At 33.5% G+C, this 17,880-nt stretch overlaps 1 protein-coding gene across 2 annotated transcripts in view; it reads right to left on the bottom strand.

The window, feature by feature from the left end:
* The window catches only part of LOC133201508 (synaptotagmin-7-like), a 95,039-nt gene extending 77,392 nt beyond the window's left edge, over positions 1-17,647 (bottom strand). For both annotated transcript variants that reach the window (XM_061337304.1, XM_061337305.1), the window contains exon 1: positions 17,577-17,647. In XM_061337304.1, coding sequence (XP_061193288.1) covers positions 17,577-17,595 — 19 coding nt within the window. In that variant the 5' untranslated portion in view covers positions 17,596-17,647. The remainder of the gene's footprint in view (positions 1-17,576) is intronic.
* Between the last annotated feature and the right edge of the window lie 233 nt (positions 17,648-17,880).

The raw sequence follows: 17,880 nt of genomic DNA, 5'->3' as shown, positions 1-17,880 counted from the left end.
CGTATGTCCTTAATAGGCAGTTTAAACTCTCTGAAGAATGCCTCAGAGTCAAATAAAAATAATTTAAAAAGTAGCACTTTCCATAATACATCCTTTAAGCTTGAAATCTCCCTGTAAAATTCTTCCTCTATCCTCCAGATACATGTATACCCTTGAATGTGCCCTGGATCAAAGCTGTGACATTAAAATTCAACATGCAGAGTTCCACAAACTATTTTGATCAGAATATGATGCACAGAGACTGAAAATATTCCTTATTAAAGGCAAAATAATATTAAGCCCCCCGTAGGACAGGATTATAATAACTCCTCTTCCACCACTCCAACTCTGTCAAAAATTACGCTTCAGTCTGTATATTGTTATAAGGTTAAGAGTATAGGAAATGGTCCCATCACTATCACACCATAATTCTTTTGAATTCTATAAAATCAATGTCCTACACATAAAAAGTAACATGCAAAATCCAGGCTCAATCACAAACACAATCTGAAGGACCTCAAGAAAGCTGACTTATAATCATCTTGATAGCCAAGAATGTACAAAAAGTGTCAGCATTTCATACCATATTGCACAAAAATGCATAGTCATTTCTGTAAAAATGTAATTGATGTACCTGCCAAATAAAACAAAACAAATTAGATGCACCTCTCATGGGCTTCATCTGGATATAATAAGCAAATAATAATTAATGAAGAGATGAAAGAAATGCCAATCATCAATAGGAGTGAAACGGTTCACCGCGGTATCGATACACCGCGGTATTTTTTCTCGGTTTGATACACGGTGCAAAATCTCTAATTTTCGGTTCGGTTCATTTTTCGGTCGGGATCGTTATTCAGTCGGGTTTGGCATAAGGTAAACACGTTATTCAGTATAAATAAGTATAGAAAACGTAAATTTTTGATGACTGATAGCTTGTAAAATAATTTTTGACAGTCAAATAATTGTAATCAATTTCTTCTAGTCAATTTGCAAATAAAATTCGTAAAATATCTGACTAGATTTAGAAAAAGAAAGCATAAAACAACGTTGAATTCGTTTCCTTCTATGAAAATGTATCGTATCGAAAATAACCGAACCGAGACAAAATTTTACAATACGTATCGAACCGTGAAGGAGGTGTATCGTTTCACCCCTAATCATCAATCATTGATATGTTATCAAAATTAATAACTGTATATGATATGGTGAACTAACATTTGCTACTTTGCATCCTTGCCCTTTAGGTGATTGGGAAATTGAGGACAGCAATTCAAGGAATCAAGAATGTGAAGGAGTAACAAAATCAGAGCAACAATGGGAGGAGAGGAGGGCAACAAAATGTGGGAGCAACACTGGGGCAACAATGAGAAGGAAGGAGGACAACAAAATGAGAGAGCAACAACATAAGGGCAACAATGAGAGGGGAGGAGGGCAACAAACTGAGAGTGTAACAACATAAGGGCAACAATGAGGGGGAAAGAGGGCAACAAAACAAGGGAACAATAACCTAAGTGCAACAATGAGAGGGAAGGAGGGCAATAAATTGAGGGAGCAACAACAAAAGGGCAAAAACAAAACCAAGGGGGAGCATCAGACCAAAAGAGTGAGAATGGGAGGATGAGAACACTGGTGAACACAAGAGCAAGGGAGCAATATTAAAATACCCCTGCCTATTGTTGTCCTAGTTTCCGCAACAATAGGCAATAATAGATAACTTTGTTATCCCCTCACAACAAGTTGCTGGGTGAGTGAGTGAATATGTAACAGACGTTACCCAAGTAATAATTTATATCAGGATTGATGTGCTCATTTGCAAGGTGCCTTTGTTGCCCTAGCTCTCTCACATTCCTATGATATCATTCATTTTCTGGATCCCTAATTTAAATTTTAATGACCCTCTCATTCTTGCCTTCTTTTTTTGTTGCTCTTGCATTCTTTCTTCTCACTACCTACAGCTGTATATTCCCTGGAACCCCAACTCAGTTGCAATGTCACCCCTTACTCTTCACTCCCTTGCTCTAAGGAAAATGAAGAAAGAGAGGAGGTGGCCTTACTAGTACACCATATTCTTCAACAGTTATTCTGCACACAATAAGAGAGAACAGAAAAGTCAGCTAATTAAGACCGCAATTATCGCAAAAGGTCACACAAAATAAGTACAATGAATGTTCTGATACAAATTTGTTTCCTGATGTTTCTCTGTGTATGATTAAAATATAGTGCTAGTCTTGAAGAATGAAATAATAATATCAGTCATACTGTTAAAGAACACAGGTCAGACTAACTTGGTAATTATGACAACAAACTTATAAACATAATATCAATGGGTTTCAAAAGACAACCCAAAAAATTCCATTTGTAAGATTATTTTTTTTAAAGAAACTCATTTAGTATGCTTTAAATGTCTATCTTTTGTAAACTTTTGATAAATTACCAAATTATATATAAAACAATTAAAAGGCTAATGGGCATAAAAATTATATTCTCATAGACTTTCTTAAGAAAATCCACCCCTTAATTAAGGGGTCACATACGAGGGCTGTTCGGAAATTATTGAGACATTTACTTTTACTCCATAAAGGCCAGAGATACATTCATGGAACTCCGTCAACATTTTATAAATAACGAATAAAAGAAATGTGCAAAATTTCTAATTTATAAGATAATTAGACAAGTTCCGGAGAAATTATAAACATGCATATGTCTATCGACCTGGGGCAGCATCGCTACGTCATTTTAACGTCACATCAGCCAGAGATGTTTTTGCAAGTGAAACGATCAGAAAGCATTTACTCTTCTTTCTCTGTTATCACATATTCCAAAAATCAAACTGTCTCTTTTCTTAAACAATTCTTTAAAAAATAAAATTAAAAAAAATGTGTGCTGTTGCTACCTCAGTGTAAAAAATACACGAAGTGTCAAATGCAGGTTGAATTAGCATCACGCAGTACCGATTTTTGCACAGCGGGTCAACGTTATTTACTCCGTAATAATTGATGGTCGTCTGGAGCTTTTGTTTTTACTCTTGTTGAATATTTTGTAAGAATAAAATATATACCAATGAAAAAAATAAAACCCTTAGACACATTTTTGCATTGTTATTGTTTTAGCAGGTCGTTCAGTCTGGAAAAGAGTTCTCTATAGCTCTACACAAAATTAAAGGTATGCTCGCTGCGCCGCCTTGACGTCAAATTCCATTTTGTCGTTGTTCTCAGTTTTCTATGCCGTGCTTAAATTTATTTATGATCTCCGTATTTCTGATCGAAATTTAAACAAACTTGCACAAAATGAAGTCAAAATTAAATTGAAAAATTATATACATAAATTGAATCATTTTCGCTCTTACTATGAGTCCACCGGGAGTTTGAACGTTAGTGTAACATATTTTCAAAATCTGATTTCGTGACTGCGCCGGGTACCCCTACCATTGACACATAAATATACCACTGAGAAGAAGAAATCAAATATATGAAAAATATTTTTTGCTTTTATTAATTTTTATTATTTGTCAAACGTATTTGCAAATTTTCACCGAAAGACGTTCGTGAGAAAAAAGAATATACACATTGTCTCAATAATTTCCGAACAGCCCTCGTACATTGGTCTTATAATTGCCTTTTTTTAATTGGAAAAAAAAATTCAATCTTCAACTGACCAAAAACTTAATTCAAATGGATCCAACACATGTTTATGTGCTTCTGCTGCAAAAACTAGCTGATATATGTATTTGATGGCTAGTTCTGAAAATTGTCTCTTATCAAAATGCCCTTTGCATGTCCAGGTGAACTGAAGAAACTCCAAGGCTTAGATCATTACTTCCATGGGACAAATGGAATTACTCTGTCTGTTGTGTGCTGAACTAGTTATAGTTCTAAGCATACATTGTAGCACTTTTGTCTCAAAATATTAATTAAATTTCTTCTAATCATTTCTTTGCATGCACATGATGTTTGAAGAATATGCAAGAATATTAATAAAATTTTCCTAATATGTTTTAAGTCTTTCAGAAAAAGGCCAGTCAAACTGTTTTACTAGTGTATTTATTGATCTAACCATGGTATACCATTATCAGAATAGAATGAAAATGCCCAATGCACTAGAAAAGTATAGATTCTTTTCATTTTCGTTTTCATAGCTGCAATTTAAAGGTGCTTAGACACAGATTTGAAGTTAATATTTTCTCATAATTTCTGTATAAATTATCACGACTTATATATTGCAATAGCATTTCACACGAAAATATAATTAAAAACTTATTTTATCTGGAAATTATTGGAACTATGAATTCGTGGACGCGTTTGATTAACACATCCTTGCACTTTCACAAATTTTATCTTTATCCTTAATATTTAAGAAAAGAAGCGATTTTGTTGTGTATTAATGAAAAACATTACATCTATAATCCAGAAAATTCAGAGTAGAAATGTGCGAAAGCAAACCCCCTCACTAATATCGTCAGCCCGTGCTCATTGTTGTGTACAGAGTTTAACAAATTGAATACACCGTGAAACGTAAACTGTTTCTGTAAACAGGGCACGAGCTCTGTTATTGTTAATGTTTACGATTCACCGGGTGTGTTCAATTGTAAAAGTCTGCACACACCACTGAGCACGGACTGACATTATACTGTGAGTGGGTTTTGCTTTCGAACATTTCTACTCTGAATTTTCTGGATTATAGTTTTAATATTTTTCATTTATACACAACAAAACTGCCACTTTTTTTAAGTATTAAGAATAAAATTAAGAATCGTGAAAGTGCAAGGATGTGTCAATCAAACGCGTCCAGAAATTTGAAGTTTCAATAACTTCGAGATGAAATAAGATTTTTATTATATTTTAGTATGAAATGCTATAGCAACATATAAGTCATGAAATTATATAGAAAATCTGAGAAAATATTAACTTCAAATCTGTGTCCAAGCACCTTTAAAGCTGAGTCACATTGTGTCATTGCCAAAATGGACTGATGGCCTGGGGCACATAAATTTTGTCAATTGACCTGTGCATTGAAGGACACAACAGATCAGCTGAAGTGCTTAAAAAAATTGTCCAGAATTTTTTTTATCAAAAAATGGCCAGGCCAACTGACCATGTGAGAGAAACGAAAATTGCTTTATACCCTAATAGGTTAAATTTTCTTGTAATAAACAACTTATGATTGCATGCGACTAAAATATTTTCTTTAACATTTGATACATGGGCCCCCACACAAGGATACAGGTATAATTGCATACATAGATTTGTCACCTGTGAATGAGATTTCATTGTGCAGAATTTCAGAGTTTATGCTCTGGATATTTTATTGAAAAATGTTGTTTATTGGTATTAAATTGAGAAGGAACTTGACATGTGTATGTACATGTTCTTGTATTGATAAAGTTCTGAGAGAACATGATTGCCAAAAAATAAAATTTCAAATAGAGGCAGTTATCAAAAAATAAAAATTTCAGATCTGAAAAGGAGATATTACTGTCATTGATTTCAAATACTGAGATATTATATTTACATTTGCCTTAATGGTGAGAATGTGACATTATGAGAAAATAATTTATTCATACAGGTAAATCTTGCACCAAGGAACATTATGGAAGTTTTAAATTTTTGTATATAAAATCAATAATTTAGTTATCTTGTACAGATTGATACACGTGAAAAAGATTAGAAAATTTACATCGATATGCATCAATATACGTATATAAATTGATTTCAACTTACTGCTTGTGGTAGTTTTTCTTTAGGTATAAAGTTCCTTCAGGGTCGATCAAAATAAACAAGATAACATCATCCCTTAACAAACTTAAGATTTCAATGAAAAGAGATTTAAATCCAGGCACACAAAAAAAATGCTGTCAGTCTGTCGGAACTGTGTGTGACAATATAAAGTAATTAGATCCAGACTCGATGTTTTGTATCTACCTGTCTGGTCATAATAGAGTGATAATTGATAATTAAATCACAGATATTTATAAATGTTCATTCACCTACATGTAGGCTCCCATCAACTTGTATAGCTTAATTTGATGATTATTGGTACATGATGTTTTTTCACAGACTAATGTATCGATATAAATAAAAAAGTAACATAATTTTTGTCAATATGAAATGTGCGTGGAATAAGGAAATATAATATGGGTGTATTAATGAAATCATGCTGCATGATGTGTTTTAATGTTAATATTTGAAATGCCACACTAAATGTCCTGAACTGAATATAAGGGTCTTCAGTCAATTAAAAGCAATATTATATTTTTATGATAAATGTCAGAAGTCCTAAAACAATAATACACAAAACTTAATACCACAGTCCATGCATAAGGGTGTGGGTGGGTGAGTGTTGGGGGGGGGGGGGTCAGAGTTAATAAATTTATATAGTAAAGTAACTACAAACTAACCTCGGACCCTTCCCCCTTATAAAACACAGACTGGTAAGGAGACTCATACATATGAAGAAATTTAGGGACTTATTCTGACCCCCCTTTGTGTGTGTGTGTGTGGGGGGGGGGGGGGGGGGCTTGGACAAGTTGTTTACATTTTTTTTTTTTATTTTTGCTGAGCTTCCAAAAATTTTTAGTCTGATTTTTGTTTCAAGAGGGGGTGGATCAATCCCCCTAAACTTTAACTGTTTGGAGTTTATCAATACATGTAGTTGGACATTAGAACAGATATTAATTAATGGCTAAGAATTATTTATTATAAGAATGCAATCCCATCTTCATTCATACACTGCTTCTTGGGAGAAATTGCTTTCCTAATATCCTACCTAGTGCAGCTTCTGCTGAATTATTTACAATACAAGTACATTACATAGTATATATATTAATTATATATAATTTAAACCTTAAGTTCAAAGCCAGCTTATGGTACAGCTAGACATGATAACTGGAGTTCCATTGCAGTGACAAGAATACAAGAATATCTAAATGATGGCAATAAGTGCTTAAAACTTACAGAACTGCAGCACTCTTCATTTATTCATAATGGGGGTACTGAACATTGCAGGTGGAGAACATACAGGTACACATGTCTTTTTTCAATCACTAAACAGAAGTCTCTGACAAGACTGTAGCTCTACTTATTTGTACTTATAACAAGGGAGAGAGAAAAGTAGCACTAGGAATTGAAACTTTGCAACATCAATAAATAGAATAATGATCACTGGTTTGGTTGGTCTCTTTTTGAGGCAAAATTGATTGCAATTAGATTAAACTGTAGGAGGAGTAGCTTTTCAAAAGAATTTTACAGAAGTTTCAATTTTAGATGGCAACATCATTCATCAGAATCAAAAACTGATAAAGACAATTATATGTATCTCAGTGTAGCTTGCACGCAAATAATATTAAAATCAGACCAAACTGTAGGTTTCACAGATATATCTATTTTTAGGCAACACTGTTCATCGAAATCAAAAACCAATGTATAGAATTATGTATCTTGGTGTAATTTACTTGTGTGCCAAGTTATACTGAAATCAGGCAAATACTGTAGCAGGAGTAGTGTTTTGAAAGTATTTCACAGAAATATTTATTTTTTGTGACCATGGCAACACTGTTCAAGGAAATCAAAAACAGATGTAAAGAATTATGTATCTTAGTACAGTCTAATTGTTTACAGACAGACAGATAGACAGCGGACACCTTATTATCGCATAAGCTCTTCTGGTTTCTGACCAGTAGAGCTAAAAACTATAAGCTGAGATTGACTCCTAAATAGGATTTATCTACTACTTAAAGGAATTAGAAAGCAATCGGAAATCAGTGACTGCATGTGTAATAACAAAGCTAATTATGAAAGAGTAAATTGTCTTTTCCCATTGTGTCTCAATTGTAAACAATTTCTATGTGTTTGAATGTGTTAAAAAGATATGACCCATCCATCCTCCGGACATAAAGCGGTATGACACCAAATGTTTCAAACAAATACATGTAGCACAAACATTAAATTTTTACACCTCTGATCCTGATGACCTTATCTAAATGGCCTTGGTTTTTTGTCAGGCCATCCCTAAGTTATTAGTCCCTTTCTGTGTGTCGTTCTTGGGTGCATACTGAAGAAAGACTGATATTTTTACAAGTTTGGTTTGATTACAAAAACAATACTCCAACCTCAAACTGACCTAATTATTTAAAAATTGAAGTCAAAATCAGCCTTAGCAGTTCTTCCTCGGGACAATCACCTGAATGTTTGAAGACAGGCAATTCTTAGTTTCACTGTATGATGGTCAATATTGATTCAGATGATAACCCTTGATTTATTGTTGTTTTATACCATCTAATAACCACAGGGTCAACATGACTGCTTCCATTTACTCAACAAGAAATGAGTTACTGTAATTAATTTATTTATTTGCACTTGTCAAAAATCAAACCACTCTTTTATCTAAAAGAAAACACATATCCTTTTTTTATTGCAGGTATATTTTTGAGGCCAAGCAAAATAAATGTTTTTGTCCTGTAACATGCTTTTAAATCAACTCAGGGTTGGAGAAGTATAGGATCTTTATGTAAACTCGACTTTTAATTATCTTACACAAGAGGCCCATGAGCCACAACGCTCACGGTGACCTGAGTCACTTTGGCCCTACTGTTCTGCATCACATTTTTTCCCAAAGTATCTGTATTCTTCTGTATTTTTTATCACCTTTTTGGCTCCACCCTATACACCGGGGCTGTGATTTTTAACAAAATTGGACCTTACACTACCAGAGGATTGCTTCCACTTTAGTATGATTCATCAGGGATTTGCTATTGAGGAGTTTTAATGATTTTTTTTCTATATAATCCCTATTGTGGTCCCTCCAGACTCCCAGGGGTCTTGATTGGAACAATTTAGAATCTACACTACCTCAGAAAGCTTCCACATATGATCAGCTTTCCTGAACCAATGGTTCTTGAGAAGAAGATTCTTTAAGATTTTCCCTATATATATATGATTTCAATGTAAAACTTTGATTCCTTAATTTGTGTCCCACCCTACAATCGGGGGCCATGATTTGTAAAAATTTAGAATCTACACTACTTCAGGAAGCTTCCACATAAGTTTTAGCTTTCCTAGTCAAAATGGCTCTTGAGAAGAAGATTTTTCCTATATATTTCAATGTAAAACTTTGATTCCCTTTTGTGGCCCCACCTACCCCCCGGGTCCATAATTTGAACAAATTAGAACCTTCTCTACCTCAGGAAGCTTCCATTTAAGTTCCATCCTTTCTGGTCACGTGGTTCTTGAAAAGGAGATTTTTTAATGACCCCACCCTATTTTTGCCTTTTCTTGATTATCTCCCCATGGAAGGGGGCTTGGCCTTTGATTTAAACAATTTAGAATTGACCCTTCACCCAGGGATGTTTTGAACTATTTTGGTTAAAATTTTCCAAGTGGTTCTTGAGAAGAAGTTGAAAATGTGAAAAGTTTACAGAGACAGCTTGACAGACAGATGGATGGACGCAGGACAACGGGTAATCAGGAAAGCAGACTTGAGCTTTCAGCTCCAGTGAGCTAAAAATGAAGTTCACTTTAATTTGCAGTTAGCATTGACAGAGATATTTTAAGCAGCAAGTACTGCTGCTGCAATGAATCAATTATGCATTACAAAATAAACTTTACTGTGAACATATTAACATTTTAAGTAAGAACACTAAAATTACTTTTGGGAGAATGTTTCCCTAACAAATTTTATCTAGACAGTTATAAGAGTTATATAATTAAGACTTTTATGATTTCATTTAAATTGAACACATTCCTATAAAATTTCCTTTCATGAAAATTTTAACTGTAGTTATGATGGATATATCTTTTTATAAATTTAAAATGCTTCTTTGCTTCATGGTATTAGCAGATCATATAAATCAGTGAAGCACAGTGAGCATTAACAGAGCAGAAAATATTTTTATTTGCTGGGTTTTTTTTTTTAAACTGAACTATGAAATTGACTTGAATGTCTTTTTTATGTATACTTGTACATGGAGACACTCGTGCTAAAGTAATGTCACAATGAGGCTTCAGGGATGTTAAAAAAATATAATATCGATGTACTCAGTAGATCACTAAATTTTCGCAAGACCTTATTTTCGATAATTATAAAAACATCAAAATTTTATGAATCTTGGTTATGGATGTACATAATTGATATTAATAAAAATATATGAAAGAAAGAAAATTTTGCAAGCAGACAGCCTCGTGTAATTAAGCAAAAATAAAGTTCTCACGAATAACAAATGATTAACAGTAGGCATGGTAGAGCAGTGATAAATTCAAACCTTGAGTGTATTTTTGCTATTATTTTTTTAACATGTAAAATATACATACAAGGAATGCTTTTTTAAAAGTTTTTTGTGTGTTACTGGTATATATTTACATCCACTGAATATTTTCTCCTTTATTTCTAAAGAAAACCTGGCAATGCCGTTTATCAGTGCATGAACAACACTAGGTATATCACCTGTACAGATTTCTTGATCACTGGCTGTTCCATCAACGAAACGTACAATGACGTACATATCAATAATACAATAGTTAATCTTTTTTAATCCTACTTTATATGGTTATTTACACATGCAGATATAAATATAAACAATAAAATGTCTTTCTTTGGTTGTTAGTACGGGAATTAACGTCGCAGCTATTGCAGAAAAATTTACATAACCCTCTTACGTGGGTTATGTATTTTTTCTGCAACAGCTGTGACATTAATTCCCCTACTAACAACCAAAGAAAGCATTTTATTGTTTAAGTAAATCACACAGGCTTGCACATGCATATATTTCATAAAGCTATGGTCTAATTTCATATGTTACATGTTTGATTCTTTTGCGTTTTTATTTTCAATCATCTGTACAAATTTTAGAATTTAAAATGCTAATATGTTTATTTTTTTATATTCTTCCCTCCCTCCAACCCCCTCCCCCTTCCCCTTGTGAACATAAGTCAAATTGGTTTGCACCTGTTGATCGATTGGTAAATCAAGTGTTGTCCATTAAATAACTTGAGAACCATGCTATCAAACTTGGTTAATGCTGGTAGACCCCAGGAGAAGATTACTCCTTTTGGTTTTCAGGACACATGGTTAAAGGACAAACAAATCTATATGCTTGCATGGAACACACTGGTACCCTCTAAAAGATACATGAACACTACTAATTTTGAGCTGATGTGACCTCAAAATCAATAGAGGTTATTTTCTCCAAAGGGGGACCAGTGTACCAAGTTTGATGTCTGTCAAGCAAAGGGTTTTCTAGAAACTGAGCTGACAATATATTCATATATATATACAGTTTGAACCTTAACCTTTGATCTATAGTGACCTGAAAATCTACAGTGGGCATTTAATTCTCAATGGGAACCAGTGTATCAAGTTTGATGTTTGTCTAGCAAAGGGTTCTCAAGATATTGAGTGGTCAAATTCTTCAAGACTTTGTTCAGTTTGATCCTTGAACTTTGTCCTCGTGACCTCAAAATTGATAGGGGTCATCTACTCCTGAAGGGGAACAAAAGAACTGAGACGAATGTCTGTCAACCAAATGATTCTCAAGATATTGAACAGACAACCCTTCCTATGTCTAGAGTTGTTGGACCCTTGACCTTTGACCTTAAAATCAATAGAGGTCATCTAATCTTCAGGGGTTAACAGTGAACATACCAAGTTTGATGTCTGTCATCAAGCAAAAGATTCTCAAAATACTGAGCTGACAAGATCACTTGGTCTACCGACATATATACCAATCAACCAACATGTGCAAAGCAATATGCCCAGGGGGAAAAGGGGGGGGGCATAAAAAAACCATTGGGACTTCCAACTCTCTTTGACATAATTACTTATTTGGTCTGTGACTGAGTGTCCACAGGAATTTTATGAGTTGTTCAAGTCGATGGAAGTCATACGGCAAATCCAAGCCTTGCAAGGACTTGGTCAACCCAATATATTTCTGTGGACAGCTTAAGTAACAAACTTTATAAGTGTTTTGTTTTGTCAAGAACCAATTAAAGTGAACAAACCTACCAAGACTGATTACAATTAAATGATTTTCTCATTTGTGCAAATTAAATCTGTTTAGCTACCAATTCTAATTCTACTCACCATGGTGACTGTGTTTTTTAACTTCTATATGTACCCCATCGAAGGACTGGTTTCCATTACTAGTAGCAGGCATGGAATTGATCATCATTAATTTTAAACTTTAAACTTCCAAAATCTCAAATAAAATTAATTCTTCCCTCAATAATTCATGGAATGTTCTGAATCAATCACTCTGAACTGAAATCCATGATAATGGTTCACAATTTAATGGAACCTTCTGAAAATATTATATATTTCCAATTTCCTTGTCACCAAGTCACTCAGGATTCTAATGTTTATCTTCAATATTCTGCCTCACTCTACGATGAATAATTTATTTAATAATTCCTTACATCTTTGTGTCACACTATTTGCACCATTTGACAGCAGCCAAACGTGTTGTGCTTGATCTTATGATAATCACTGCACTAAGACAATATTATGCCCTTTTGCAATAAACAAAATTCCTCCTTATAATTATATATAGCTCACTGATTCAATTCCTCTGTATAAAACTGTTTAAATCTCATCCAACTTGGGATACCTTAATTGAACTATCAAAAAAAACACATCAACCTCAGAAATTTTCCATCTATGCCACATGAACACTGGCCTGCATATATCACCAATAAGGTAAAAAGGCAACCAGAGTTAATTCCAAAGGGAAGAAAATTGTCTTTTCCATTACATCATTGAAACAGCGTGTAACCCTGGCCAGTAATGCATTTAAACTGCAGCAGGATAGTTGATGAAATTCCGCTGCCAAAATTGTCACTTTCATGCAATATGTAATATAATATAATATAATATATAGCGCAATATTAATTAGCGTCTGGTTTGTCATTAGCCTTGCATTAATTTTCAGGAACAATGTACATATAATTTCCAGCAACAGAGATGGGACAGTTGTAATCTAATTGTCAATTAATTTGTTAATGGATTTAACCCCTTAATGTCTAATTGTTACAATACTGTCCGCCCTCTTACGGAAGAGTTCGTCAGAAGTTACATTAGGGATGAACTGTTAACACAATTTATCCATCCATCTCGATTTTAAAATGCTTCATGAGATCAACTAAAAAACAATTCACATTACTCTCAGATCAATAAATCCTTGCAGAATTTTATGGGATTCTATCATATGTCTAATTGTCTTTTGTACATTTTTGAATCATTTAATTATAATGCAAGTATCACAGATATAACATGAAATCTAATTTGCTGTTTTTATAAATTGTCAGTGAGTTTACTGATTAAGTTGATGCTAAATTAAATCAAAATTGATAAATTGAAATTTTGGAAACATTAAATAAATGTGTTGAATATAAATATGACCTTGATTTGAATAACCTACATTAAGGGAAACAATTCCAAGAAAAAAAACACAAATCATATCTGACTAGATAAATTTAGTTAAATAGCAATTTACGGTAAATTTACGGTAAATACACCAAATTACAACTAAATTTTGAAATGCCAAATGACACCCTTCTTTTGTATAATTAAAAGTCTGAATCAGTAAAATTCTATCCTCAGACTGTCAACCTTTCCAGTTGATCGAGTTAAATTTGCAGTAGACAGATTTACCAAATCCTTGAATACATTAGAAATTTACCAACAGAACTTCCTTAACTGCATGAATATGACACTAGTATTCTCCAAATGTAATTATTTCTCTTGCACTAATTTTCAAGGCATCACCGCTTCAGTAACTGAACCATTTCTCACCCTACACTCAAATGAAAACCAATTCCTCTGCAATTTTCCACCTTTGTAATAGTTTAAATCCAAATTCTGCCTTTTTTTGGCATGTACTAAGATGAATTCTTCACTTCCAGTGATGCAACATTGAACAGTCAGCAGAATTCATTTAGGAGTCACTCTTCAATGCCCTGTATCATCACTACCCTATAATCATCAAATATTTATCAACTGAAGGAATGATTGTTTGTAAAACTCCATTCCCAAGCCATATGGCTGAAAATCATCCATCATATGATATTATATGTCAAAACAGATTAACTCAATTATAATTTTTTTTAGAGAGGGACTCAAGGTTTATTGTACAGGGTGCATTATAGAGAACTGATTCTTTTTCTAAAAATCATAAAACAAGCTTACTTTAATTCGTTGAATTCCTTTCATTAACATTTTTTCAATGAATTTTTAATCATCTTTTTTTTTTTACCGAAGCCACTTGCAAACAAGTCATTGCTTAAATCAGCATTTATAATAAAACTACTTGTTATAATACTGTATAGCAAAAGAAAAACAAGAATATAAATCGATCAGGAGGATCAATTATCACGTAAAAGCTCTCTTTTATCATGTTTATTGCATTAAAAAAATATCTGATCAAAATACACCCTTTAAATTTTTATTGGAAATATTAATGGAAACAATACACTGAGGCAATTATTACATGCACAAAAATGCCTGGTACGCACTGCAGCTATATATACATATACATATACTAAGAGTAATATTTTTCTAATCTATTGACCAAAATTACAGTCGCTGGTTGTGATATAATGGAAGCCGTGATCACACGTTTACGCTAGGCTTAGGTATGCTGCCGGAATACAATCCGGGAAATTATCCTACAAGAGATCATTAGATATTCAATTGTCTACATTTCGGGGAGTACCACTGGGATAAATTCTAATAATACCAGACCAACTCAAATAGCTCTCCGAGCATAAAACACCACTAGGTAATTTCCCTTTGAGTTCTCAATGTTCAACACAAGTTGTCAATATTATTTGTTTTAAATCTCAATTAGCAAAACAATTGGGAGATATTGTGTGAGAAATGCAGAAAAAGTATCCAACCTTTCTAAGCACTTAAAGAAAATCAATATAAATAACTTAATTACATGAATCATTTATATTATCTGGATCATTTTATACATACTCACAATGGCTGATTTGATGCATTCCCAAGATACATATAATTACTACAGTTTTCCTACCAATTTAATATATTATTCTTTTCAAAAACAAAATTTTACAATTTTAATGGTTATATGGGATTGTTACCTCACTAGTACTGGCAACAGTTGATCAGCTCAGCTTATAACTGTATGGATTTATTTCATTACAGGAAAGCCTTTACATATATAAATTAAAATTCAGTACACCAGGTGCAATATCAAATTAAAAATATATTTGCTGTATATAATTACAAATTAAACAAATAATGACAGAAGAAAACAGAAAACTTGGAAAGAGAAATACCGGTAGAACCTTTTGTGCCTCCTCAGTAAAACCTAAATGCATTCTGATCATGGTCATATAGATGGAACCTATGAACTTACTTGACTGTGTGGTCAATTCCCTGTCCATCACCACCTCTCCCCATTCATGCCCCCTCCCCCTCCCTTCAGAAATAATTTATTAATATATTTGTGGAATTGCATCAAGTGAACATGCAAGATCAGTTGATTGAGTTTTTAATGGCTTTCGCATTCATTTAAGTTGCACATACCAGTAATTAACTTTAAATGCTATCAAATCAATAAACTTATTTTTGTGACTGTGAAAAAAAAAATGTATACCACAGATTTTTCTGAACTTTGCTTCCAATATTCTGGTATTTGGTTTTCCATTTATTTCAAAGTAAAGGCTCTAATGGTCATTTGTAACAAGCTAGGCTTGCATCTGAAAAATATCTGTGGGTCTTTATCCAACAATTTCATTCACTGAAGTGATCAATTTCCCCGGCAGCTCTTAGGGAAAACACTGCAATGCATATATACCATGGAAACTGTATTTCCAGTGTAAACAACAGCATCAGCCCCTCAATCAAAATATTGGAGGGAATACCTGACAGTATCCTACTCATTGATCTATCCAAAAAATGACAATTTACTAAATTCATCTTTAAAGAGCTCTATCATTTGTTCACTCATACACTTGTAGGGAATGAACGCAGTATGACAAAGTAGAATACAAAGGGGGGATAATTGCTGTCTCTTTTGTCAAGGACAATATAGCTATAATTTGCAGCAATTTTTGCAGAATTCCAATATACAAATCATATTCTACAGAGCAAGCAGACCCTGCATGGATGCACAATATACATGATACCAGATCTCAAATAATATATATATATATGTAATTTAATTTCAGTTGTAACACGTCATTTGATTGGATAAAAGATTTCGTTCATATCGTATAACATAAGTTGCCTACGTCACGAGTTACGTCAAAAACATCTTACTGATCCGCTTGACGTAACATTTAAAATATGCTCAATCTGAAGCCATTTTTGGAGGAAAAACTGTCTTATTGTCTACACTGAAATTAAATTATACGGAATGAAGCTTATTTTAACCTATGGTATACAATATAACATTACTTGGGGCAGTTTACGCTTTTTTATAAACCGCTTTAGTTAGCAGTTTATAAAGCGTAAACTGCCCCAAGTTATGTTATATGGTATAACATAAGTTAAAATAAGCTTCATTCCTTATATATATATATATATATATATATATATATATATATATATATATATATTCAGTTGAACTCATTGGATATCTCAAATACCATGGATATGTCGAAGTCATTTTGAAGTCCCAACTACTTATTCCTTAAGTATTTTAACCTGGATATCTCAAAGTATTTTCTCGGTCCTTTCGAGTTTGAGACAACAAAGTTTGATTATATATATAATATAATCCTTTTTAGTTTTATGATAAAGAAAACCAGGGACCTATATACTAATTATATACTTAATTTAGTTAATATATACACTAGCTGTAGGTCCCTGAGAAAACTAATCATTTTTATGAAGTGCAAAAAGATATGTAAGAAAGAAAAACATCATCACTACCCTACATTGGAAGTACACTACACATGGTGAGATCCCACCAACCCAGCAATATACTATAATTAAACATAAAAAAAAAAAGGTTTGAAATCAGGTGTCAGCTTTGTATGCAACAGAGTAATTAAATGGGAGGGGAGAAAGGGCTGACAAAAGAAAAAAAAGGTAGCATGAGAGGTTCTCTTTTTTGGGGGGGTTGGGGGGTGGAGAAGGGAATATTGAGAAGAAGAGGGGACAGGGAGATTCGAGAAGCTAAGTTTGTCCCTCTCCACATCCAAATTAAAGTGTGTGACACAACACAACTCTCTTATTGTCTTAAAGTCCACCTACCCTCACCCTATTTTCTTTAGAGAAGTGGACAGGCTGTCCACTTCTCTAAAGAGAATACCCTCACCCACCTTCCAAATGAAGTGTCCCAACAACCCCCCAACCCCCTCCACCCCCGCCTTTCCGAGCCCTTTATTAACCTGATGTGATTTTGTAATAAATCAAACATACTTTACAAATCCCAGAAGGCTCACTTGTACTTTAAGATGAAAGAATCACCACAGCAGCCAAATTTTCAAAACTTCAAAGGAGAAAATTCGGGAGTACTTCTTCAGTTCTTGAGAATTTTATATGTCTTATAACTCTAAAGACTAGGCCCTAGTAAAATATTTTGGGCATTTGAATTCTGATGCATGTGCTTATAAATCAAAAGCTTAAGAGTCACTTACCATCATTAATCTCAGTCATTGTACTATCTATACTTTGTTGACATCGTTTGTCGAAATCCACGGTTGACAGGCCAGTGCGAAACTTTTTTTAACTCCAGTGTGCTCTTTTTGTGACGTCACCACGCCCCCACGGGTACATATGTGCTAAAAGTAGAAAATGGTTTAAACCCGGTCACGTATGTTTCACAATGAGAATCTCACCTGATTATATGTTTAAATGTCAGATGGATATCGAAACGGAATGGGATAGCTATAAATGTTTGTGTACTAGGGGGTTGAAAAAAAGAGGGGGGGGGGGCTAAAA

This window comes from Saccostrea echinata, unplaced genomic scaffold (assembly GCF_033153115.1).
Source record: "Saccostrea echinata isolate AGI-Se365-2 ecotype Australia unplaced genomic scaffold, CSIRO_AGI_Sech_v1 ptg000044l, whole genome shotgun sequence".
Lineage (NCBI taxonomy): Eukaryota > Metazoa > Mollusca > Bivalvia > Ostreida > Ostreidae > Saccostrea > Saccostrea echinata.
The sequence above is the reverse complement of the archived record's forward strand: the minus strand, read 5'-3'. Positions and strand labels throughout refer to the sequence as shown.